Source organism: Anguilla rostrata, chromosome 16, assembly GCF_018555375.3.
Source record: "Anguilla rostrata isolate EN2019 chromosome 16, ASM1855537v3, whole genome shotgun sequence".
NCBI lineage: Eukaryota > Metazoa > Chordata > Actinopteri > Anguilliformes > Anguillidae > Anguilla > Anguilla rostrata.
In genome coordinates this window covers 7,525,861-7,549,844 of record NC_057948.1, presented here as the reverse complement: position 1 = coordinate 7,549,844, position 23,984 = coordinate 7,525,861, and the positions used below count along the sequence as shown (strand labels likewise).

At 46.6% G+C, this 23,984-nt stretch overlaps 2 protein-coding genes across 3 annotated transcripts in view; one reads left to right on the top strand and one right to left on the bottom strand.

The window, feature by feature from the left end:
* immp1l (inner mitochondrial membrane peptidase subunit 1) overlaps window positions 1–189 on the top strand; it is a 15,465-nt gene extending 15,276 nt beyond the window's left edge. For both annotated transcript variants that reach the window (XM_064312005.1, XM_064312003.1), the window contains exon 6: window positions 38–189. In XM_064312005.1, coding sequence (XP_064168075.1) covers window positions 38–103 — 66 coding nt within the window. In that variant the 3' untranslated portion in view covers window positions 104–189. The remainder of the gene's footprint in view (window positions 1–37) is intronic.
* dnajc24 (DnaJ (Hsp40) homolog, subfamily C, member 24) lies at window positions 10–23,984 on the bottom strand. The gene is made up of 5 exons (XM_064312007.1): window positions 23,835–23,984; window positions 23,157–23,287; window positions 11,050–11,188; window positions 1,652–1,720; window positions 10–636 (listed from the first exon to the last, which is right to left on the bottom strand). Exons 2-5 carry the CDS (start codon window positions 23,262–23,264, stop codon window positions 500–502), a joined length of 453 nt encoding a protein of 150 aa, XP_064168077.1. The 5' UTR covers window positions 23,265–23,287; window positions 23,835–23,984; the 3' UTR covers window positions 10–499.

The window sequence follows — 23,984 nt, the reverse complement described above, 5'->3', positions numbered from 1 at the left end:
TCAAAAATGTAACCACACGTATTTATTTATTTTGCAGTTGTGGCCTCCACATGATTTTGGCGCTTTGAACAAAAGTCCAAACGGAAGAATTGTAAAAAGCTGACACTTCCTTTGTTCTGTAAATAAATACACGATAAATATACAAGATTTTGTTATGAAGTTTTTAAATAAATGCTTATTTATACTTAATGGCCGTCTTTCTGTCATTTTCTACACATACATATAATGAACATGGAAAAGACTGTCCAGAAGGTAAGTCCTTTCATTCAACAGTGAAATAAAAGCAAAAAATAAAGGAAAAATAAATTTAAAAATAGTGTCCAAGTACCATTTTTTTTAAAAGGTACTGATAGTTGAAGCCAAACTACTTTCCTCTTAGTATCACCCGAACCCACATTTCAGTCCACTCATAATGAACTCTCATTCAAAATGTCCGACGCAGCGTGAAAAGAAGCCCCCCGATAGTCCGTTATGTCCGTAGTGACGCTCAGCGATGCCCTCAGGCGGCCATTTTCACCTCTATGCTGAGGGAGCAGGTGTCACAGCAGACGACCGACTCCTCCTCTTCCTCGGTCTCCTCCTTCCCGATGACGAACTCTCCGCCGCAGCGGCAGCCGTACCTGTACGCCTGCTCACCTGAAAGGCAGCGAGGGCGAGGTCGGTTACCGGCCCAGAGGGCCGCAGGACAGGCAAGGTAGAACAGCACAACCACCAGATTTCAGCCCGTCCTGGCTCGTCATTCTCCACTGACTGAAATAACGAGACCTCACTACGCATGTTACTCTGGTGATGACGCTGTATATATCAATGAACTTGCGTGAGTCTGTCCTTTATAACAGCACATCCTAGAACTGCACAGCCTGAAACTGCACAGCCCAGTACTACCAACTTGGAAGATGCCCATGTGTTACTGTAATAAAAATAAAAAAAACCTAGTTGACTATCAGGCAAATTTCAGGAGACTATGACCCCCGTTTACAAGTGGGATTAACATGCATCTCATGGGTGAATGGACTGCAATCGGATGGCACTCAACCACATAAAAATACAGGTGTAAATGCACCAAAGAGGAATCGAAGATGAATTGTGATTCAATCACCCAAACTACCTCTGAACAAGGTCAGGGACATATTGTGGCCACATTGAACACAAATGTAAAAGCAAATGCATTTTCAATCCTCATGCAACGTGTTTGCGTAGCTTCACAGATGGCCACCATTTTCTTTCAAGGCCCTTTTTATTGCAAAAATAACACAATGTTCTTAGCCTACAACAAGCCAGTAACACAATCCTTCAAGTGACTTGTGCATATTGGGGAGAGGAGGAGGTTGTGTGTGCGCTTGTTTGAAGTGGAAGTGTGATTGGGTCTCAATACAGGCAGTGGAGATGCACATTAATGCCAGGTGTAAAATGCAACCTGGCTAAATCTTATATGGATATAATCTGAATACCAGACACATGCCAGGTGACCAGAGGGTTCTAAAAGGGCCAAAATGGCAGCGTGGTTCTGTGATGTCACAATGAGGTAAGAGTGGATGGAACTTATTCAAATGGTTCTGTGGGAGGAGCACAGGAGTATCATGGGAGTTCCCAGTGGCTGGACTGAGCGAGCGCCTGGTGCCTTGGAAGGGCTATCTATGGGGGTTCTCACCGTCGTCCCAGTCCATGTCGTCCAGGCAGATGTGGGCGTCGACCGGCCAGCTCTGTTTCAGCTCCTGGGCTGCAAATGGGACATGGGAGACAATGAGTGGAGCGACCCTGGAATCGCGCACACACACGAGGGGCTGCATCGTTTGACCCATTCTGACATCACAAGTCAACATATGGCTAGCATTTTAGCATTTATCTCTGGGTTCCTGGCAACGCTGTACTAACTTTTCCACTGGAGTCTGAGGTTCAGTTATGAAAGGAAGCCATTACTGGTCAGGCTGCCGTAATTCGGCAACTGTAATTCAAAACTGATACAATAAAGCTTTACCAGACGGAATTTCTGGCCTGTGTCTGCCAAAAGCCAACAATTATGAAAAATTCAAAATGGCCATTCTCCATTGTTTTAATCTTCAATAAACAGGTACAGAAAATTTCCCATTTACATTAACTGTCATATGAACAAACAAGATAGAGAAGCTCTTTGTTAGGACGGGAACCTGGACTATCTTTGGCGGAATCCTCCACAGACCGCGGCGTTTCCATCCCGCGTGATTCTGTCGCACAAAGACTGCTCATACTGGGTTAAAGGGTACTAAATGCACATGCATGCTAATTGTTGTAGAGGTGTGAACTGCTTAGTACCGATGTTGTGAACTCCTGCTGGAATAGAGTGCTGAAGGTTTCATTTCCTGTTAATGATTGTGATAGGGAGTCTGATATAATTAGAGGTCTGGGAGGTGTTCGTGTAATTAAAACACCACTGCGTTTTCGGCGACGTACCATGCAAGGGCTCCTGCTGTGAGCCAATGAGGGAGGGCGACGTCGGAGACGCTCAACCCAAACAAAGTTTTTGAGGGGAAAAAGTTATTCCTTTCAAGTTTACCTCTTTTTTTTGCTCTGGTAGTAAAACTAAGCTTTTAATGTTTCATTGCTGGCCCATTGGCTGTGGTTTGGGCAGTATGGGCCTGGTCCACTAACTGTGGTTTGGGCGGTGCTGTCTAGTGGCTGTGGTTTGGGCAGTGTGGGCCTGGTCCATTGGCTGTGGTTTGGGCAGTGTGGACTTGGTCCAGTGGCTGTGGTTTTGGCAGTATGGGCCTGGTCCATTGGTTGTGGTTTGGGCAGTATGGGCCTGGTCCACTAGCTGTGGTTTGGGCGGTGCTGTCCAGTGGCTGTGGTTTGGGCAGTGTGGGCCTGGTCCATTGGCTGTGGTTTGGGCGGTCCTGTCCAGTGGCTGTGGTTTGGGCAGTGTTGGCCTGGTCCACTGGCTGTGGTTTGGGCAGTGCGGGCCTGGTCCAGTGGCTGTGGTTTGGGCAGTGTTGGCCTGGTCCAGTGGCTGTGGTTTGGGCAGTGTGGGCCTGGTCCAGTGGCTGTGGTTTGGGCAGTACGGGCCTGGTCCAGTGGCTGTGGTTTGGTCAGTATGGTCCTGGTCCACTGGCTGTGGTTTGGGCAGTGCTGTCCAGTGGCTGTGGTTTGGGCAGTGTGGGCCTGGTCCAGTGGCTGTGGTTTGGGCAGTGTGGGCCTGGTCCAGTGGCTGTGGTTTGGGCAGTGTGGGCCTGGTCCAGTGGCTGTGGTTTGGGCAGTGTGGGCCTGGTCCAGTGGCTGTGGTTTGGGCAGTGTGGGCCTGGTCCAGTGGCTGTGGTTTGGGCAGTGTGGGCCTGGTCCAGTGGCTGTGGTTTGGGAAGTGCGGGCCTGGTCCAGTGGCTGTGACTGTTTTGGGTAGAATCATCCTCAGCCTGAGAGCCCAGCTTGCTGCACTCCGCCCCCTCTTATCACTCCCGACGGGAGGCGCTGAAGGAGGCTCCAGCTCTCCAGCACTACCCAGGGGGAACACCAGCCAGGCGGCATCGTAGCCGCGAGTCCCCCAGTCCTCAGCTGGATGTCCTGACCACGGCCTGTGGGGAGCTTCAGGGCTCTGATCTGGGAGACGTGTTATCTGCGTTAGCGTGTCCAGGCCCGGTAGGACTGGAACTCCTGCCAGCACAGACAGGGTGGCTTCCAGCACACTTATCACCAGGAGATGAGCTGGCCTTCTCCTCCTCAAGCACTGCATCACGTTGTTTTCCCCCCCCCTCCTTTCTGTTAATGTCATCAAATTTACTTGGAGATGAGGTCAAAATGGAGTTCATTCAATGAGGAACAGGTCAGGTAATGAAAACGACAAGCTCCCAACAAAGAAAGGGGAAACCCCTACGTTTGACGAGGTTTTGGACAGCTCGCGTTTGAAAGAAGGGGAAATCGGTCGTCATAGCGCTTGGCATTTGCGGAGTACAGATATGGGTGGAGGGGTAGCCAGTGGCGTGGAGTGAGAGTAGAGGGAGAAAGCGTGCGATTGCTCGGATGAGTCTCTCCACCTTTCCCTTCCTGGCGTGGGGAAATCGGACAGGGTCATTCCCTGGGAGTTAAACCTGTCACTGTAACTGCTGCTGCCCTGATCCCCCCAAAACCCTTTAAGGTGTGACATCACAAATATGTGAATGTTCTTAACTGAACATTCTAATGCTGATGTCACAATCACTACTGGTGATTGACAGCAGTGGAGTTCTAGGACGCCCTACTCTTCAAAGGGTTATTACCAGCATCCCTGGAATCTCTCCTCTATGACTACACCGGACTGCACACAATCTGTGAACCCTCACTCACTGCACCTCCATTACAGCAGCTGAGAAGGCTCCCCTGTTTCCAAGTAATGGCATTAGAGCTAACCAGAAGTGTCATACTGTGTGTCTAATAGAACACACATAAAAAGTACGCCAAGCCTACCTCCTTCGAGGAGCACCCTGCTGAGAAGATTTCTCCGAAAAGCTGAGAGGAAATTCTTCAATAAGATTCCAGGAGACAGGAAATGATAAGAGTGCTATCCGCAGGAAAGAACAGCTTTTTTGAACTATATTTTGTATGTGCTCATCCAATCAGCTGAAGAGCTCTCCCTGGTCGCCAGGCCAGCTCATGACATCAGCGGGTGGGGTTGGGTACTGAGCTTACAGCATGTAGCTGTGTTTGCAGCGTGTGGCTGCGAATGCCTAACCATGCATGCCTGTACTTACTGCATGCAAAAAAACATCACTTTTTTAATTTTGGACCAGGGTTCAACTTTGAAATGAAAGGAAAGCTGTACAGTCGTTTCAAATGAAGGTGAGGCAGAAGTTATTGGCGCCTGGTGCTGTGCTGACCAAAAAAAAAAAAAAAATGTCTGAAAAGGTGACACTGTAGACACACAGCAACAAAGGGTAGTCAAGTTAGAGGAGTGGGTTAAGTGATGGAAAAATGGGTGGTGGTCAATTTAAATTAAAATTGTGAGGGCCTATTGAAAAATCTGAACAGAAATTTCGGGACAGTGTCCCGTACACCATTGTGACTGTAAACTGTACAAACTCTGAGCCTCTGGCTTCCATTTCACTGCTTGACCGCTGCGGTGTGCTGGCCGGGCGTGTGAAAGCCCGCCGTTGGCCTTCACATACCTAAACGACCAATTGTATTGGGTAGCCAATCTGTGAGGGAGTAACTGGGAGGGGGGGTTTTTTCGAACTCCGTGGCCGGTCGTGGCATAGGGTTGGAGGGGGCAAGGGGGGGGGGGGGTTCCGCGCCGAACACAGAGAGACGGTCTCCGTCCGACCTCCGGGGGAAACGTGGCCGAGCAGCAGGGGGAAGCAGAGCGCCGGGGAGGGGCGGAGGAAGGTGAAATGTAACACTCCTCCGTCGGCGGGGGCGGCCGCCTCTCCCGCGCCTCTGTGCAGAAACAGTAATTAGCACGTTTCCGCTACCGCTTCTTTTTTCTTTCGGCGCGCGCGTCTTTAATTAGACGGGAGGGCGGCCTGAGCCCGCTCTCTCTCTCTCTCTCTCTCTCTCTCTCGCGGCCACGGCTACGCCATGCCCCCGCCCGCTCTCTCCGAGAAACATTTTCACCAGCTGCTTCACCCGCGAGTTTATCCGAGGAAAGGGGAAGCAAATTTTTTTTTTCCCTCCAAAAAAAAAAAAAAAAAAACAGTAACGTGTGGAACGAGGAGGTCTGCAAATTAGGCGAGACGAACCTCTGGAATAACGAGAGAAGCCGCCAAAAGTTTGGCGGACGCCCACACCGCAGTCCTCCGACGACGATCGATTCACCTCTTCCCCCGCCTTTTTTGTTTTGTTTTGTTTCAAAATATTAAAATAATAAGTAATTTAAAGTAAACTGAACTCTTCCCCTTCAAAATGAATTGCTTATTTTAATAAATACTTTTTTTTTTCCCCAAAACTATTTCCACGCCAATGCTGTGTATTTAAAGACAGCAAGGTTTTGTGTTTTCAACTGGTCCTGGTTTTCAGTTTTAGTTCATCACTGACCGCTTTCCAAGCACCTGACTGATGTTTTCAGAAAGTATGATTTTTACGTCTGAAACGTTAATGTAATGCCCTTGATGTAATGCTCTTAATGTAATGCCCTTGATTCCATTATTTAGGGTCGCGAGACTGAACGAGCACCAGTGAATTTGATTCTTCACTCATCGATAGTTTTCAGTACTCGATTCTCCTTCAGTAGACAATCAATGGTCGATATCCACGTGTCCACCTTCTTTAAAACGTTTGAGCACACGTACGCTACACGCACAACAGGCGGGTCAACACACCGCAAAGTCAAAATCAGGAGGTGCCTGTTTCCCAGGCCGTGAAAGGAGGAGGCCCGGCTTCTCAATAACGGCAAGCCGACGGACGTCGGGACGGCGCCTCTCCAAAAAACATCTGCTCCTAGGTGCTGGAAATCCTCGAGGGTGGACCCCTCGCCCCCTCGCCCCCTCCCCCGGGGCCTGGAGTCGGGCCTCTCCAATGGTCCACGCCGGGGCCATTGTCCGGACTGTCAGATCGCAGAGCCACTGGGCCGGGTGACGGCGCCCCGCCCCGAGGGACCCTGGGGCCGAAGGGGGCTTAAAAATCCACAGACTGGGCCCCGAGTCTCTTTCAAGGGCACCCCCAGAATAACATTAAAGCACCGTTAGGGGCCTGGTCCAGCAAAGCTTTTCACACAGAGCCCTCTCTGTATTTCCATAGAACCCTCTGTATATTTATACATTTCCATAGAACCCTCTGTATATTTATACATTTCCATAGAACCCTCTGTATATTTATACATTCCCATAGAACCCTCTGTATATTTATACATTCCCATAGAACCCTCTGTATATTTATACATTCCCATAGAACCCTCTGTATATTTATACATTCCCATAGAACCCTCTGTATATTTATATATTCCCATAGAACCCTCTGTATATTTATACATTTCCATAGAACCCTCTGTATATTTATACATTCCCATAGAACCCTCTGTATATTTATACATTTCCATAGAACCCTCTGTATATTTATACATTTCCATAGAACCCTCTGTATATTTATACATTCCCATAGAACCCTCTGTATATTTATACATTCCCATAGAACCCTCTGTATATTTATATATTCCCATAGAACCCTCTGTATATTTATATATTCCCATAGAACCCTCTGTATATTTATACATTTCCATAGAACCCTCTGTATATTTATATATTCCCATAGAACCCTCTGTATATTTATATATTCCCATAGAACCCTCTGTATATTTATACATTTCCATAGAACCCTCTGTATATTTATACATATCCATAGAACCCTCTGTATATTTATATATTCCCATAGAACCCTCTGTATATTTATATATTCCCATAGAACCCTCTGTATATTTATATATTCCCATAGAACCCTCTGTATATTTATATATTCCCATAGAACCCTCTGTATATTTATATATTCCCATAGAACCCTCTGTATATTTATATATTTCCATAGAACCCTCCGTATACTTCCACAGACCCCTCTGTATATTTCTATATTTTCATAGAATCCACTATATATTTCTATATTTCCATAAAACCATCTGTATATTTCTAAATTTCCATAGAACCCTCTGTATATTTCTATATTTCCATAGAACCCTCTGTATATTTCTATATTTCCATAGAACCCTCTCTACATTTCTATATTTCCTCTGAACCCTCTATGTTTCTGTATTTCCACAGAGGTCAGCTGTGGTAACAGGGGTGAAATGGGGGGGGGGTTTGGGAATGGGGGGGGGGAAATGATGCAGGCTTCATTAAGGCGACAACAGGAGACATGCGTGACGCTACCGCAGCCAGGGCAACGGGCTGCCGTATTTTGGCAATTAAACCGCGCGCAGTAAGCGATGAAATGATTGCAGGTTGCTCAGGCTCGGCCGACCCGCGACTTGAAAAGGCTGCGGTGGCGGCGGCAACCCCCCGGGCCAGGAGAGCGGGGGACACGTCTTCGCCCCGCGACTCCGCTGTTTTAGAGTAATTACACACGCTCTTACTGCGAGAGAGAGAGAGAGAGAGAGAGGAAGATAGAGAGAGAGAGAGAGAAACAGAGATAGAGACAGAGATAGACATAGAGAGAAACCAAGAGAGGGACAGTGAGAGAGAAACAGAGAGAGAGAAACAAGAAAGGGAGACTGAGAGAGAAACAGAGAGAGAGAAACAAGAAAGGGAGACTGAGAAACAGAGAGAGAAAGCAAGAGAGGGAGACTGAGAGAGAAACAGAGAGAGAGAAACAAGAAAGGGAGACTGAGAGAGAAACAGAGAGAGAGAAAGCAAGAGAGGGAGACTGAGAGAGAAACAGAGAGAGAGAAAGCAAGAGAGGGAGACTGAGAGAGAAACAGAGAGAGAGAAAGCAAGAGAGGGAGACTGAGAGAGAAACAGAGAGAGAGAAAGCAAGAGAGGGAGACTGAGAGAGAAACAGAGAGAGAGAACGCAAGAGAGGGAGACTGAGAGAGAAACAGAGAGAGAGAACGCAAGAGAGGGAGACTGAGAGAGAAACAGAGAGAGAGAAAGCAAGAGAGGGAGACTGAGAGAGAAACAGAGAGAGAGAAAGCAAGAGAGGGAGACTGAGAGAGAAACAGAGAGAGAGAAAGCAAGAGAGGGAGACTGAGAGAGAAACAGAGAGAGAGAACGCAGAGAGAGGGAGACTGAGAGAGAAACAGAGAGAGAGAACGCAAGAGAGGGAGACTGAGAGAGAAACAGAGAGAGAGAACGCAAGAGAGGGAGACTGAGAGAGAAACAGAGAGACCGTTGCCATTTCCGGCGAGCTCGACGCCATGCTAGCCACGCGTCGAAGAGAAAGCTTTCGCTCTGCTTGCCACTTTCCCAGAGTCGAAGGTAACTACGATCCATTAAGCCCGGGCAAACGAGGCTACGGCTAACGGTTTAACCGCGCGCCAGCTGCGCGTCTTTATCGCGACTTCACAGTCTCGCTCGGTCGCGGGTTTTCGGCCTTTAGAAAACAGCTAGGTGACATCACAGCTGCAGGGAGATGCGCAGGTCGTTCTGTGATGGGACGCTACTGCGCACCGATGCCGCCGAAGGCAGGCGATCTGGAGACCCGTCGGCCCAAATGAGCTCGGCAGACGGTACCTGCTCTCTGCCGCACGCCTGTTCGTCAGCGCGGGGCGGCAAACAAATTAGTTTCGTTTAACTGTTCGTTTGTATGACAGGGGCACAGCACTGTGTAAATGTGCCGGAGTTAGCCAGGGAGGCTCATTTTCGTCTGCAGTCCTACGCGTCTTTTGACTGTGGAAGTACCTGGAAACCCAAACCCACACAAACACCCCAAACCTCCTTCACGCGAGGTAACAGTGCTAACCACTGCACCACCGCACCGTCCGCTCCACAAGTGCCGCACGGTTTTAATAGGATAATATATATTCAGAGTATCGTATTATTATTTTTTTTAGCGATTAGCGGATTCGTAAAATGGGAGTCGATAAAATGGGGCTGCGGCTACTCAGTAGCTCTTCCTCTCTGTGCCTTTTAGCCACCTAGTGGTAAAACAAAGGTACTGGCGTAGCTCTGGGGGAGCCAGCTTTGTCGGAAAGTCGGGCGGGAGAGCGACTGAAGGGTCACAGTCTCCGGCCTTGCTAGGCTGCGAGCGAAAAACGAGCTGCTCCACCCTCAGAGGGGGGTGCAAACAAAAATCCGCGCGAGAAAGAGAACGACGCGGTGGGGCAAAGGGAGAGGTTTCGGGGTGAAGGGACAGCTTCGATTGCGCGACTGACGTACAACGGAGGGCGAAGTCGATAGCGACCAGCGCTACAGTCAGATGCTCTGGAGAGTATGGGGGGGCGGGGGCGGGGTGTTACGGAGCGCCGCTGAGCGTTTCGCCCCCGCGGGCCCCGTCCGCTATCACCGGCCCTCCCCCCATTAATGGCGTGCGGGGCCTGAACTGAACGTACATTTATCGGAGGCCTTAATGGAGGTCTGAGGGACCTCTTTCCTCAGGCCGGGGGGAAAGAGCGCCGGCCTATCGGCTCGCGTTGCGCTGGCCCCCGCGTGACAGGCCTGACCTATATTTCCACCCCCTCCCCTCCCCTCCCCTCACCTCCCTTCCCCTCCCCTCCCCTCCCCTCCCCTTCCTTGTTTCGCCTCCCATTTCCCCGCCCCCCTCAGCACTCAGGCGTAGGGAGGTGCGCTCCTGCTTCGACACGGGTAGCTCCGCCTCGACTGTGATTGGTGTTTCCAGGTGCGATGTGATTGGTGTTTCCACCAAGTTCCACTTTTTGTATGTTTGTGCGGGTATTTCTTTTACTGTTATAAGCTTCATGTTTTGCCGAAGACGTCAGCCATGAGAAGTCTCAGTTAGGTAACGGTTTTCTGATATACATTAAAAGGATTTGTTAATGTTTGTTCTGAACTGACACAGTCCAGGCCCACATCCAGCAATATCTTCACAGATCACTAGTTGAATTCATCAATCAGATAAAAGCACTCTTTTTTTTGTTGTTTTGAAAAATCATATTCATTCATGAGTGTTTAGTTGTTGACTGCAGTAGAAAAGTTCTTGTGGGGAAATCCAATAGCTATGAGTGGAGCATACTGCGCAGTAGTGTGTGTTTGGTGTGTGTTTTTGTGTGCGCATGGCGTGTGTTTGGTGCGTGTTTTAGTGTTTGTACGGTGTGTTTTTTAGCGTGTCTGGTGTGTTTTTGTGTGAGTTTAGTGTGTTTTTGAGTAGATTAGAGGGAGGGAAAGAAGCGGAGGCAGAGAGGGAGAGCGAGTAAGAGAGAGAGACAGAGAGCAAGAGAGAAAGAGAGAGAGAGAGAGAAGAAGAGAGACAGAGCAGAGGAGAGAGAGAGAGAGAGAGAGAGAGAGAGAGAGAGAAAGAGAAGAGAGAGAGAGAGAGACAGAGGTGAGAGAGAGAGAGAGAGAGAGAGAAGAGAGAGAGAGAAGAGAGAGAGAGAGAGAGAGAGAGAGAGAGCAGAGAGAGTGAGAGAGAGAGAGAAGAAGAGGGAGAGAGGAGAGAGAGAGAGAGAGAGAGAAAGAGAGAGAGAGAGACAGAGAGAGAGAGAGCCCAGTGGAGAGGAGCAGAAAGCCCTACCACGCCGCTGGAGGTCATAGGCTCTCTTGGTCTCCTGGTTGCTCAGGATCTTCCACGCCTGGTCGACTTCGATGAACCTCTCGGCGCGCCGCTCTACCTCCACCGCCGCCGCGTCGGGGCCCTGCTTGTCCGGGTGATACTGCCAATCACAGCAGAGCGTGCAGAGGGGGGCGGGGAGTGGGGGGCCGGGGGACCCAAAACAACAACAACAACAACAAGTTACCATCGGCGCGGTCTTATATCGGGGTTCAGACAAGAGAGGGAAAGATAATGCCTGTGTGTGTGTGCGTGTGCGTGCGTCCGTGTGTGTGCGTGTTTTTACGAAGAGTTAGGGGGCCGTAGGGGGGCTGGGGTGCAAAACTCAGGGTTTAAAAAAATAACACACCAAAAAAAATAACATACGAAAAAAAAGTGATGTCGAAACAGGACAGGCAAAAGAGATGGACGACCCGCAGGTAAAGAGCAAACATCCCAGCCTGCTCCAGCAACATTTTCTGGGTAATTTGCTGATGGGCCTGGTCCTCTTCTGGACAATTTACCCAAAAAAGGCTGACTAAAGCAAACAAAAACAGACCTTACAGAAGACTGAAGATATTTCTCCTCCCCGAGGGGGGGGGGGCTTTTTCCCTCTGCAATAAACAGCAAAGGGCCAAACCAATAACCAAAAACAATGGCTCCAAATCACGTTAGTAACGTCAGTAATTTTGCACTATTGTTACTTGAGAGCCTACTTTTTTCTGCTACTACTTCTTAAGGGAGCGGGAAAAAAAACTAATAGCAAAGTGGTAGGGTCCCATCCACACTGAAAGGGGTTATGTCACCCCTTTTGATGAATATTAATGTGGAAGAGCCCTTTGTTCTGGTAATGCTCGCGATGGCCCCGGGTGAGTTCCTGTTTGCTAGTGGACTTTCGACGATCCCGTTCGGCTGCATTTCCTGGCCCCGCAAAAACTGCTCTAATTTCATCATCCCGCGGGTTCCCTCGCGTCTCGAAGCTTCGCCCCGGCGATCAGCGAGGGGGGGGGGGGGGGCGATGTCTCTCGCCCTCGATGGGCTCGAGATTCGCCCCCCGGGAGATGGCGGTGTAAGGGGGGGGCGGGACGACTCAGATCCTTTCTAACAGGCATTTAGCCGGACATTGATTATAATCTGGCACTGGCAAGCAGTGCGAGTTGGGTGCGCGTTCGCGTTTTGTATGGTCACTGTAGTCCAGAAGCTGAACTGCATCCAAATCGAGTAATGATACAAGGGGGGGATACCGAACTACAACAACCAACATTCCTCGGCAGGCCAATTACGGTTTGCCGCAATTATTTTTTTTCATTTTAAAGAGGAAGACAAACCAAGTTCAAGTAATCACATTTATTTAAAAACAAATTCAAACAATTTAAGGGTGGTCACAGTCGGATGATGGTTTTTCCGTGTGTGCTGCTGTTTGCACAGATTTCAGAAATGGACAGACTCAGGGGGATGAGAGGTAAGACGGGAACCCTCTGGTCACAAAAGCCAAAACTCAACCCCGAGCCTTGCGCCGAGGGAATCATTAACAGACTCTCGCGGGCGAAATCTGACACGTCGCTCCGCTTTTGTTTGCTTTCGTCTGCTTTCGTCTGTTGATGCCGCGCGCTTTCCGGTCCATTAGAAAATCGGTCCTCGTCAGCGGAGGCGTCACGGTTAAAAAAGCGCAAAGACAGCGCAAAGGACAGGGGTGGGGGGGGTCTAATAAATGTACTGAAACATTCGGAGTAGTCACGCACATCACACCGGCCCACACGCGGTGGGTCCTCCGCTCTTTCACTGAAGCCCTTTCTTTGAGGGGGGGGTGGGGGGGTTTGGTACTTTGACCTTACGCGTTTTACCTATGCTTTCGTATTTTTGCGAAAATGGACAATTTCTCATTGTGACCGCGTTACATACAGGGTACTTAATGGACTAAGTGGTGGCTGTTGTTTACATGATGGGGGTTAGCTGTTTGTCAGGCGGGACTGCAGTGGAGGGGGGAGGGGTGGTCATGGGTTTTTGCGTCCTCTGGGAATTTTTCCACAAATTCTGCAGGAAAAAAACATACTTCTCATTTTTGTTAAACCGGAAAAAAAAGGTTTAAAAGAATCAAGTGCAGAGATGTTAAAAAAGTACATTAAAAACAAGTGAAGACACTCTGTTTCGGTTTCATGGTGGGCTTCCTATCCTGTAGTAAGACAAAAACCAGATAACAGGTAGATAATAGCTCAGACAACTTGCCTGTGCACTCTGTTGTGCATAGACTTGAAATGATTCCAATGTTTTATATTGTGATAGCACTGTAACATTAAACTTCTGTGAAAAGAGATAAAAAATAAATATGGAAAGATATGGAATTATTAACATTATCAAGCTGTCCTGGATAGGAACATGCAAAAACCATATGAATAATTGAATTCAATTTTCAAACACCGTCCACTTTCGTTTTAATGCAGACAAAGTAGAATGAGGAAAAACCCTTGAAGAAGGTTCCACAAAGGAGTCACCTTGAGAATCAGGAAAAAAACAGTATCTTAACTAGGGGCTTCCAATTCAATCGCCAGTCAAACTTTTTAATTAAAAACAACAAGAAAGCACCAACTTCAAATACAATTAACGCTCCTTTGATGTCAGCCCATTGATTCAATTCACTTAAGAGGTCCGCTGTGCTTATGGTACAGAGAGAGAGGAGATTACTTTGATTACTGAAGCTCAGGTTTGGTTTTAGTGTCGCCTTTAACTGATCGGCGCTGAAAGCATTGGAAAACGTGACCGAAAGCTCTCGGCTTCACCAGCGTAGGACGACGCACCGCGGAACGGAGTGTGGCACAGTGGGTAAGGAACTGGGCTTGTAACCGAAAGGTCGCAGGTTCGATTCCCGGGTAAGGACACTGCCGTTGTACCCTTGAGCAAGGTACTTAACCGAAATTGCTTCAGTACATATCCAGCTGTATAAATGGATACAATGTAAAGTGCTATGTAAAAAGTTGTGTAAGTCGCTCTGGATAAGAGCGTCTGCTAAATGCCTGTAATGTAATGTCTGAACAGATATCTACTGTCATCCAAAGTTATTCACACCCCTGATAAAGACGAGTAAAGAAGGTCAGATGAAATAAACAATGTAGGTAATGACCTATGAAAAATGATGCTAAAAGATTTTAAAAGATGCTAAAAGATTTGCTATTTGTAAAATAAACAAGTAATGTACAAGAAATTACTCACACCCATAAAGATGATTTAAAATAATCCAACAGAAATATATCTCAATTATTGCACTCATTTTCTTTGGACACAGTATTGTGGCCTCCCATGACTTCTCGTTTTATTTCACTATGGTATAAAATGAGGTAACATAACACGTAGAATCCACGGCTGTGTTCCGTTATGCATACTTGCATACTGGCTAGTATGTACACTTCGGGAGCACAAGCACACTTCAGTTCTGTTAGGAACTCATTAGACATTGAAGTCATCAGCAGCATCAGAATACTTTTTACCAAACTGGAACAAGTGCACAAGTGCTTTTAAGGTGCTCGCAGGTTCCAGATGGCCCAAAATGTGAGGCTTTCTCTATGTGAATCAGATTGGGGGCCTTCAAGCCACCCAATATATCAGCTGGCAGTCTTAGCTGCCATTGTAAACTCTAAACATTTGCATTTACGATTACTAACTTACTATCAAAAATCTAGCCCGTCCACTGGAAGTTCAGAAACACGCAGCCGTGTCTTCAGAGTCGCTGTTGCATCCCCGCAGTTTAAAACAAGACTACTGCAGATAAAAATGGCCTGCCCTTGTCCAGCCAATCACCTGCAAGCCAGTGACTGTTTTACAAGCTGCAGGCCACAGAGTAGGCTACTGAAAGACTGCTAGAGGATAATATGGTATCCCTTACTAATAACTGACTGGCAGCCTCCGGGTGCCTGCCACACTGCTGGGAGGAGCTAATGCAGCGGTAGCCAGGGGAACCCTGACTGACACACCCCACCCCAGGCAGAATGAAAGTGCAGGAGCTGCGTTTCGCAGCTGCGGACTCGGGCCAGCAAATGACGTGACCGAGACTCAAACCAGCCTCTGCAGAGGCCAGCCTGCGCTCCTGGCAAGTGCCTATACCAGCTGAGCCTGCGCTTCGAAACTGGGCAAAGCTTGTCTCCCAAACAGAGCAAAGCTCGCTCTGAAACTGGGCAAAGCTCGCTCCAAAACCGGGCAAAGCTCACTCTGAAACTGGGCAAAGCTTGCTCTGAAACTGGGCAAAGCTCGCTCTGGAACTGGGCAAAGCTCGCTCTGGAACTGGGCAAAGCTCGCTCTGAAACTGGGCAAAGCTCGCTCCGAAACTGGGCAAAGCTCGCACCCCAGACTGGGCAAAGCTCTCTCCAAAACTGGGCAAAGCTCGCACCCCAAACTGGGCAAAGCTCTCTCCAAAACTGGGCAAAGCTCGCACCCCAAACTGGGCAAAGCTCGCTCCCAAACTGGGCAAAGCTCACTCCCAAACTGGGCAAAGCTCGCTCTGAAACTGGGCAAAGCTCGCTCTGAAACCAGGCAATGCTCACTCTGAAACTGGGCAAAGCTCGCTCCCAAACTGGGCAAAGCTCACTCCCAAACTGGGCAAAGCTCACTCCCAAACTGGGCAAAGCTCGCTCCGAAACTGGGCAAAGCTCGCTCTGAAACTGGGCAAAGCTCACTCTGAAACTGGGCAAAGCTCGCTCTGGAACTGGGCAAAGCTCTCTCCCAAACTGGGCAAAGCTCACTCCCAAACTGGGCAAAGCTCACTCCCAAACTGGGCAAAGCTCACTCCCAAACTGGGCAAAGCTCACTCCCAAACTGGGCAAAGCTCACTCTGAAACTGGGCAAAGCTCGCTCTGGAACTGGGCAAAGCTCACTCCCAAACTGGGCAAAGCTCACTCTGAAACCGGGAAAAGCTCACTCTGAAACTGGGCAAAGCTCGCTCTGGAACTGGGCAAAGCTCACTCCCAAACTGGGCAAAGCTCACTCTGAAACTGGGCAAAGCTCGCTCTGAAACTGGGCAAAGCTCGCTCCGAAACTGGGCAAAGCTCACTCCCAAACTGGGTAAAGCTCGCACCCCAAACTGGGCAAAGCTCACTCTGGAACTGGGCAAAGCTCACTCTGGAACTGGGCAAAGCTCTCTCCCAAACTGGGCAAAGCTCTCTCCCAAACTGGGCAAAGCTCTCTCCCAAACTGGGCAAAGCTCTCTCCCAAACTGGGCAAAGCTCGCTCCCAAACTGGGTAAAGCTCACTCTGGAACTGGGCAAAGCTCACTCTGGAACTGGGCAAAGCTCACTCTGGAACTGGGCAAAGCTCACTCTGAAACTGGGCAAAGCTCGCTCTGAAACTGGGCAAAGCTCGCTCTGAAACTGGGCAAAGCTCGCTCCCAAACTGGGCAAAGCTCACTCTGAAACTGGGCAAAGCTCACTCTGAAACTGGGCAAAGCTCACTCTGGAACTGGGCAAAGCTCGCTCTGAAACTGGGCAAAGCTCGCTCTGAAACTGGGCAAAGCTCGCTCTGAAACTGGGCAAAGCTCGCTCTGAAACTGGGCAAAGCTCGCTCTGAAACTGGGCAACGCTCGCTCTGGAACTGGGCAACGCTCACTCTGGAACTGGGCAAAGCTCGCTCTGAAACTGGGCAAAGCTCGCTCTGAAACTGGGCAAAGCTCGCTCCCAAACTGGGCAAAGCTCACTCTGAAACTGGCCATCTGAGGTCTACCTTTGCACACAAAAAATAGGACATGTAATGCCAATTAAAGGGTTTTGTTTTTTTTTTTTTTTTTTACATTTAAAACTCTTCAAGCAGGCTTCCCACAGCTTTCAACACATTAATTTACTAGGACATTTTGTGTCAGCAACACGTTAAAAAGATCACAACTGTGATCACGGACCGGGGCACCTGTGGTTTTAGCCTATAACACATTACACTAAAAGAATTTCACAAGATAACTCATTTTTAACTAGAACTACAACACAAGAGGCAAGGCAAGATAACTAAAACGCTCAGCAAAACCCTGCATATGCAAAACATGTTTCTGTTGGTCAATAAAACAAACCAGATAACTAACTTAATTAAATGCAAATTATATGTCTGCACCGGCCTTAGAGGTGACTATTTTAAATTGATCAGGTGAACTTCATTCTAAACAAACAACATACTCACTTAAGATGCAGCCAGTGAATGAACTTACAAAAACAATCTACACTTAAATTGCTGTGCAAGCTCCCACATTAGCTAGATTAGTACACAATTAGGGCCCCATTTCTGCATGTACGTGAAGCTGACAAATGCCAGCAAACACAGGCTGGGTTTGCTAATCAGTTTTAAGGGCTTAAATGCACTACTAAGAGAACTTTTGCAGGGACATCAACACTGTTCACTCTGTCCTAGATACGCATATAATTTACGGCATACATATATATGTATGTGTGTGTGTGCGTGTGTGTGTGTGTGTGTTTTGAGAAATGTTCTAAAATTTAATTTTGCTGAGTCAGTTAAGTACAGGAAATACGTGTAAGTCAAATATTTACATGGAAATGTATATAAGCAAATTTTACTACTTGGACAAAATATACAGTTGTAGAAATGAAGCACTATGAAGATGCACAGTGAATCTTTTCGGTTATAAGGTTGCCAGGGAAACAGTGCAGGCCCATACCATTTGGTGCGTTTACTTATTGTCAGGTAGTAGATGTCAGAAAATAATACACCAATACCATTTGTTCCATACTCATTAGTTTATTCAAAATATGAAAATCTGCATTTTCTGTCTGTACTACATTTACAGATACATATATCTTCACTGTTTTCATTCATATTCCTCCTATGACATCCTTATTTTTTTGGCTGTTCTGTTAGTAATGTTGAGCAACTTTATTTTATGCATGACTGGATTCAATTTTTGCTCTCATATTTCTGTGGGTTTTTTTTCCAAAAGGCATCTGTATTTCCCACTGCTTTTCCCTCTACTTCCATATTTGGAACGGCCAATCATATTTGTAGGTCTGTCTCATCACTTCAATGTTCTCCGCCATCTTGGAAGGGTCACACAAGAACCCGTGTCCTTCTATAACGCGCGTAACTGGCCGCCTATATTCACCCTGCAGTCTGCCGGCTGACTTGCCTCACCGCTGTGCCCAAACGCACTGCTTCAGCAGCTGGCCAATCACAAGAGTGCAAAGAGCTGGTGGGCGTGGCCTGCCATCTGAAACCCTCCCTTTCTTGGTGACACCATGAACCCACACGTCCCATGGCGTAAGTCACCAAACGGCCCCTTACCGGACAACGTCACGAAACCACCACCGCCCCCACCCCCCCCTTACATAAACATTCGTAATTACGTGGCAGAAAACATTTGCTAGTGCGCATTCTTCTTTGAGGTTAAACCACTTTATATGTGTTTCATTGTTTTACATTTTTATTAAAAAGGGTTGCCAAAATTAATGCATGAATTTAAAATGGTTATCAATCAATTGGTATATATTTTTTTTTACTGGGATTAACGCACTTTCCAATAATTACAATCTCCTCCAAACACACATGCTGGGATTAGATTAGCTAACAAACGTCTGCTGTGACAAATGGTGATGGAGATACAATCAGCAAAGACCTTTGAAAGGGAGGTTTAATTTTGCACATTTGCATTTTGTTTACAAGCCTGATATCTGAATAATATGGTATCATATACTGAAGCAGGGGGGGACACAAATATATCCAGGTGGTCGTTCACTTGGTTACCAAGCAGCCAAACCTGGTAGCCCAGCCCAGTTTTTGGTAGCCCAGTTATATTCAGGTATGCTGGATGCTACGTGTACATCTGTACCATTTGTGGAGAAAAGGATGCTATAGATTAGTTACATAACTTTATCCTTTCTTTTATTTGCAGAGCAGCGTACTGTATTAAAAAATAACAAAACAAAAAAATACCTTAGGTCTTGTATTCTGCATCACAAAAGTACCTCTATTTAAAACAATAAGCAACTTCTGCAGTTTCTTTTGTAAATCTTCTCCCTGCTCTGGCCCCTCCGATTTGTGGCTGGAATCGTTATCGTTAGCAACGATGCTACGAAACAAAATCATTTAAATTGAATTGTAAGAGTTCGTACTAGAAAGGTTCCTTAAACTGACACCAGACCGTGGGGCCCATCTACATACAACGACAGTTCACTAACAGTTAATAGACTGTGGGTCTTCACTCAAAGCAGGTTGCATTGTTGCACATAACGGAGAGACTGTGCGTGAACGTGTGTCAGAACTAGTTCTTAAAATTACTGCTCGCACTTAAAGAAATGCATTCAGGAAAAGCTCACCGACAGCAATTCTTTTCATATTTATTTGTTATTTTACAATAATTTAATATAATTTATATATCTATATATAATCATGCATATAGAACTCTGCATATGTACAGCTAGCTATCTCACTAAAATGGCTCTTGAAATTTGAGCATTAGAATGCATTAAAATATTACGTAGCGCATGTGTCACAGCAGGTCACCTAATCTTTGCCAGCAATGAACGCTAATATATTAACTTATTAAAGCACATTATGTTAATAATAATGGGTGAACGTCACATTTCATTTCCTGATGCTTTGTGCTGTCTCAACTACATTCTCCAAAAAAAAATTGGGTTCTCGAAGGGTTCTTTGGTATGGATTATGGTTCCACGTTTTTGTTTTGTTTATTTGAAGAACGCTGTGCTATAAGAAAAAGGTATTTACTGCTGTAAAGGTGGTAGTGAAGAACCAACACTCTGAAAAAAGGTTCTGACATGCTTCTTTGCTATGGGTGATGGTTCTACGCTGAACCTTGTCCACTTGAAGAACCCTGAGAGAACAACCATTAGAACAGGCTCTCTGTCAATGGTTCCATGAAGAGCTCTCAATGAAAGATTCCATGGAAAACCCCTCTAAATACGCGTACAACACATCAATATACTTCAATGCTTTAATTTGATTCACTTTTCAAAGAACGCTGCACCTGTAGGCATTTGGCCTGCTAGCTACCGGCTGCATCGAGCAGCCAGTTCACCGCGACGGCTCGAAGCGCTACTCATCTCCGGTGATGATTAAACGCAGCGCGTCGTTCTTATTTCACGGGCTCAGGTCGACCTCGCCGTCAGGTTCCGGGCTGAGCGCTCCACGCTTGCGCGCGACGGTCGGAGGGGGGCAAACCGCGCCCAGGCGCCGAGGGGGTGGGGGGCGGGGGGGGCGGGCGGGAAGACCGGGACGCGTCGCGCAGCCTCGCTCTGAGGAACTGCTCGGTTCATCGGGCTCCAATTAGGCGGCGTGTCCTGTCAACGCTCCCCGTACCCTTCCCCATTAATTGATCGCTCTGCCAAATTAATGACACGGTGGCGGCGGCCCCAAGTGACCCAATCAGGGCCGCTCCAGTCCCCCCCTCACCCCCCACCCCCAAGCCGTCACCAGGGGAAGGGGCGCGGGTCACCAGGGGAAGGGGCCCGGGTCACCAGGCGTAACTGTGCTTACACGGTGCCTTCGCGTATTTACACACCGCGTGACCCATTAGGAAGGGGGCGAGGCATTTATATCCACCAGCTTTCATTGGACTGGGTGTAGTAAATGTGTGTGTGTGTGACCTGTATACAATAAGATGCCTTCTACGTTCCATTCAGTTCACAAATTTCCAGGCATGAAATTCAAATCGTACCAGGGCTTCGGTTCAGAATTTTTCATAAGGTTGAGCCAGTCAGGTCAAAGCAGCCAGCCCTGACCTGACTGTGATACTGACACAGGCAGCACAGGGCTGACGTCTGACTGCATTACATTCGTAGTCTTTCCCCTCAGTGCCCTTCACCTGCAGACTCGGGAGAAAACCATACACTGCAGCTCGGCCCAATTCAACCCCGAGCCTGTGTCACTGATAAAGAAACTCAGAGAAGCAGCTACATCTGGCGTATTCTCCAACGAAGTGGTGCTGCAGCTGAATTCATATAGTAATTTCGGTATTAGTCACCCCTTCAACACATCTGAAAGCTAAACTAGGCTACTCCCCCCTCCCAATACTGAATACATATTTTATGTGGGTCAATGTTTGTGCATGAACTTGTGTGAGTGCGCACACCAATAATTCACGTATTTACTAATAAATGATAGAAATGCATTTTTCACAGAATGCAGAATTGTGCCATCCATCAATACATCTGCCTTAAAACCCTGTATGGTGTATAATCACTGAGCATTCTAAGATTCTTAACTGAACATTCGAATTCTGATGTCACTATCGCTACTGGCAATTGAAAGCAATAAAACACTCATAATTAGAAAAAACTTTTTTTTTTTAATAACTCCTCTTCAGAGGGTTTTAAATAATGTAGTGCAAACCACCTTCATCTCACAGCTTTTTCCTTCCCATGTAGCGCAGGTATTTGTCATAAATACATTACGGAAGAAAAAAGCCAGGGTTTTTAATAGCCCGCCCTCCATCCCACTGAGTTACGCGCTTTAATTGCCGTCTCTTTGCACGCATTGTAAAATATTCATTTACTTGAGCTAATGGAGCTCGGAGAGGCAAGAACACAATGTAAGAGGGCTGGCAATTTGGAACACTCGGAGGACCGGCTATACATCATCCCAGCTCGCGCCTGTATAAAACGCAACCATTTTTTAAAGCCGCATCACAGGCGCGTGCAGGTATTCAGACAGAAGGCGAGCGAAAGAGGGCAGAGCAAAGGCCAATAACATCACGCTACTGCCCCCTAATGTCTGCGGCCGCGCTCACTCGGAGCATTAAATCAGGGGCAGGCGCCGGGAGACGTTTCCGTGTTTAACTTTCGCCTCGAGCCAATTCTATTTATTTAAGTGAACGGGCTGGATTATTAAATCTAAAAGCTGTCTGCCTGACAGTTCTGGTGCAGCTGACTCCTCAGGTTCCCAGCATGTCCCAGTCCCTGTCCAAACAAGTAATGGTCTTTTTAACGGGGTGCGGTTAAAGAGTCATGGGGGTGTGAGTGTGTGTGGTGTGTGTGTGTGGGGGGTGTCTGCTTTTTTTATAAGTTGTTTTATGTATTTTGGCAGGGGAGTAATGCTTTCTCATTTCTGAGCATGATAGCAATTTAGCCCATTCAATCAAGCAGCTCAGACCTATACTGCTAAAACATCTGATGGTGTCTTTGCTCCACCTAAAAACAGCCGCTTTGGATATGAAATAAACATTTATCTATAAATTTCATTTATTTTGAAAATGCTTTCTGTGAACACAGTTTCGAAAACCCTGGTAATGCGTGGTGTTGATTGATTGAAACCACGCGATTTATTGCTGAAAGGTGAACTGTAATTAAAATTAATCTGAAAATGGTGGATTACAGAAATCAGCTTATGTTGCACTTTCTCATTCACAGATTAATAAAATAACCACAAATATTAATTTTGAGTAACACGATAAGATATGTAGATACTTTTTCTGAGATTTCAGATCATTCCGTTTTTATTTTTAAAGAACTGGTGTCCTGGACAATATTAAATTACATATATATATATATATATATATATATATATATATCGTGAATTATTTATAATGGTATCTGATATTTGAGAGTAGATAATCATTTTTGTTTCACATAATTTTTCCGAGATAAAAAACTGGAAAGAATTCACTGATTGCTATTTTAATTATCAATTAAAAATCCAACTGTATTTTTGAGCCGCACTGCATGTTGCTAACTTGGTATTGGGATCTCATCTGAACTATCTAAGACTAAAAGTAAAAGGGCGACCTGCCACAAGACACGGTTATGCAGCACCTGTTAAACTGATAAATGCCATGCAGAAAATACACTTTCTGTCCAAGCAATTATTTGTACACACTGTATATTTTATGAATGTCAGCAAGCCTTACAGCCATTTTGGTTCTCACTCGCAAGAACTATTAGTTTCTAAAATAAATTTTGTAACGCTTACAGCGTTAGTAGAACAGTTCAGTGGCCGCACAACTGTTAGGATTGTTATAATTGATTACCATAAGCAAAATTTGCGATTTGTTAGAATTAGCACAAAAACTTTGTTTCTTTACTGGTTATATCACCACATCTTAAAAGTGAACCACCCTTGTGTGCAAGTTACAGGAGAAGACGGAACTCGGTACATACCAGCAGAACCAATCTCTGGTACTTCTGTTTCAGCTCTTGAAAGCAATCTGAAGGACTGGCATCAAGTATGGCATACCAATCTCTCTGTAATATGTCTTCATGCGTCATACTGAAAGTTCAGCGTCCATCTACTGTAAAATTAAAATAAAACATTTTTTTTAAATGTCATTGAATAACGTAACTGGTTAGCCAGCAAGCTAGCTCACCAATATGCTTAGAAAGACAACTATCAGACTCGCATGAAAATGTTATCATGTTAGCTTTAATAAGAAACCGGAACGTGTACCAATTTCCTAGAAATATTCACTTTCATGCACGTATGGGTGCGAATAACTGCAAATATGAGCCCCAACCAGCAAAAGAGCAAAGCAGAAGCTAACCACTAAAATAAGTGAGCTAGCAATGCAGTTAACCAACTAGCTCAGATGTACACTTTATTTTGTGTTAGCATAACAAGCAAACCTAATAAAAGCAATGATATCAAGGCAATTCTCGTGTTGCACAGTGAATGCATGCTGTCAGCACTCTGACCGTTCTGCTATTTCTCAAGCAGGTTAACACGCAATGCTGCGATCTAGCTACACTGCTACAAGCAAGGTGGAGAAACGACGGTGTGGTTTGTATTAAGACATGCTATAAACAAACGCGCACTCCTCACAGAATATATAACAAACAAACCTCAAACTGGCATTGTCTTTCCGTACCAATACGAGATAACAACACTCGGCTTTCGTTAGCTACCTATTTTCCCAATATTAACTTTGTGCGGAACCACATGGAAATGTTTGTTACACGTTTTACAGTCCCACGGAAACATGTACTGAATCA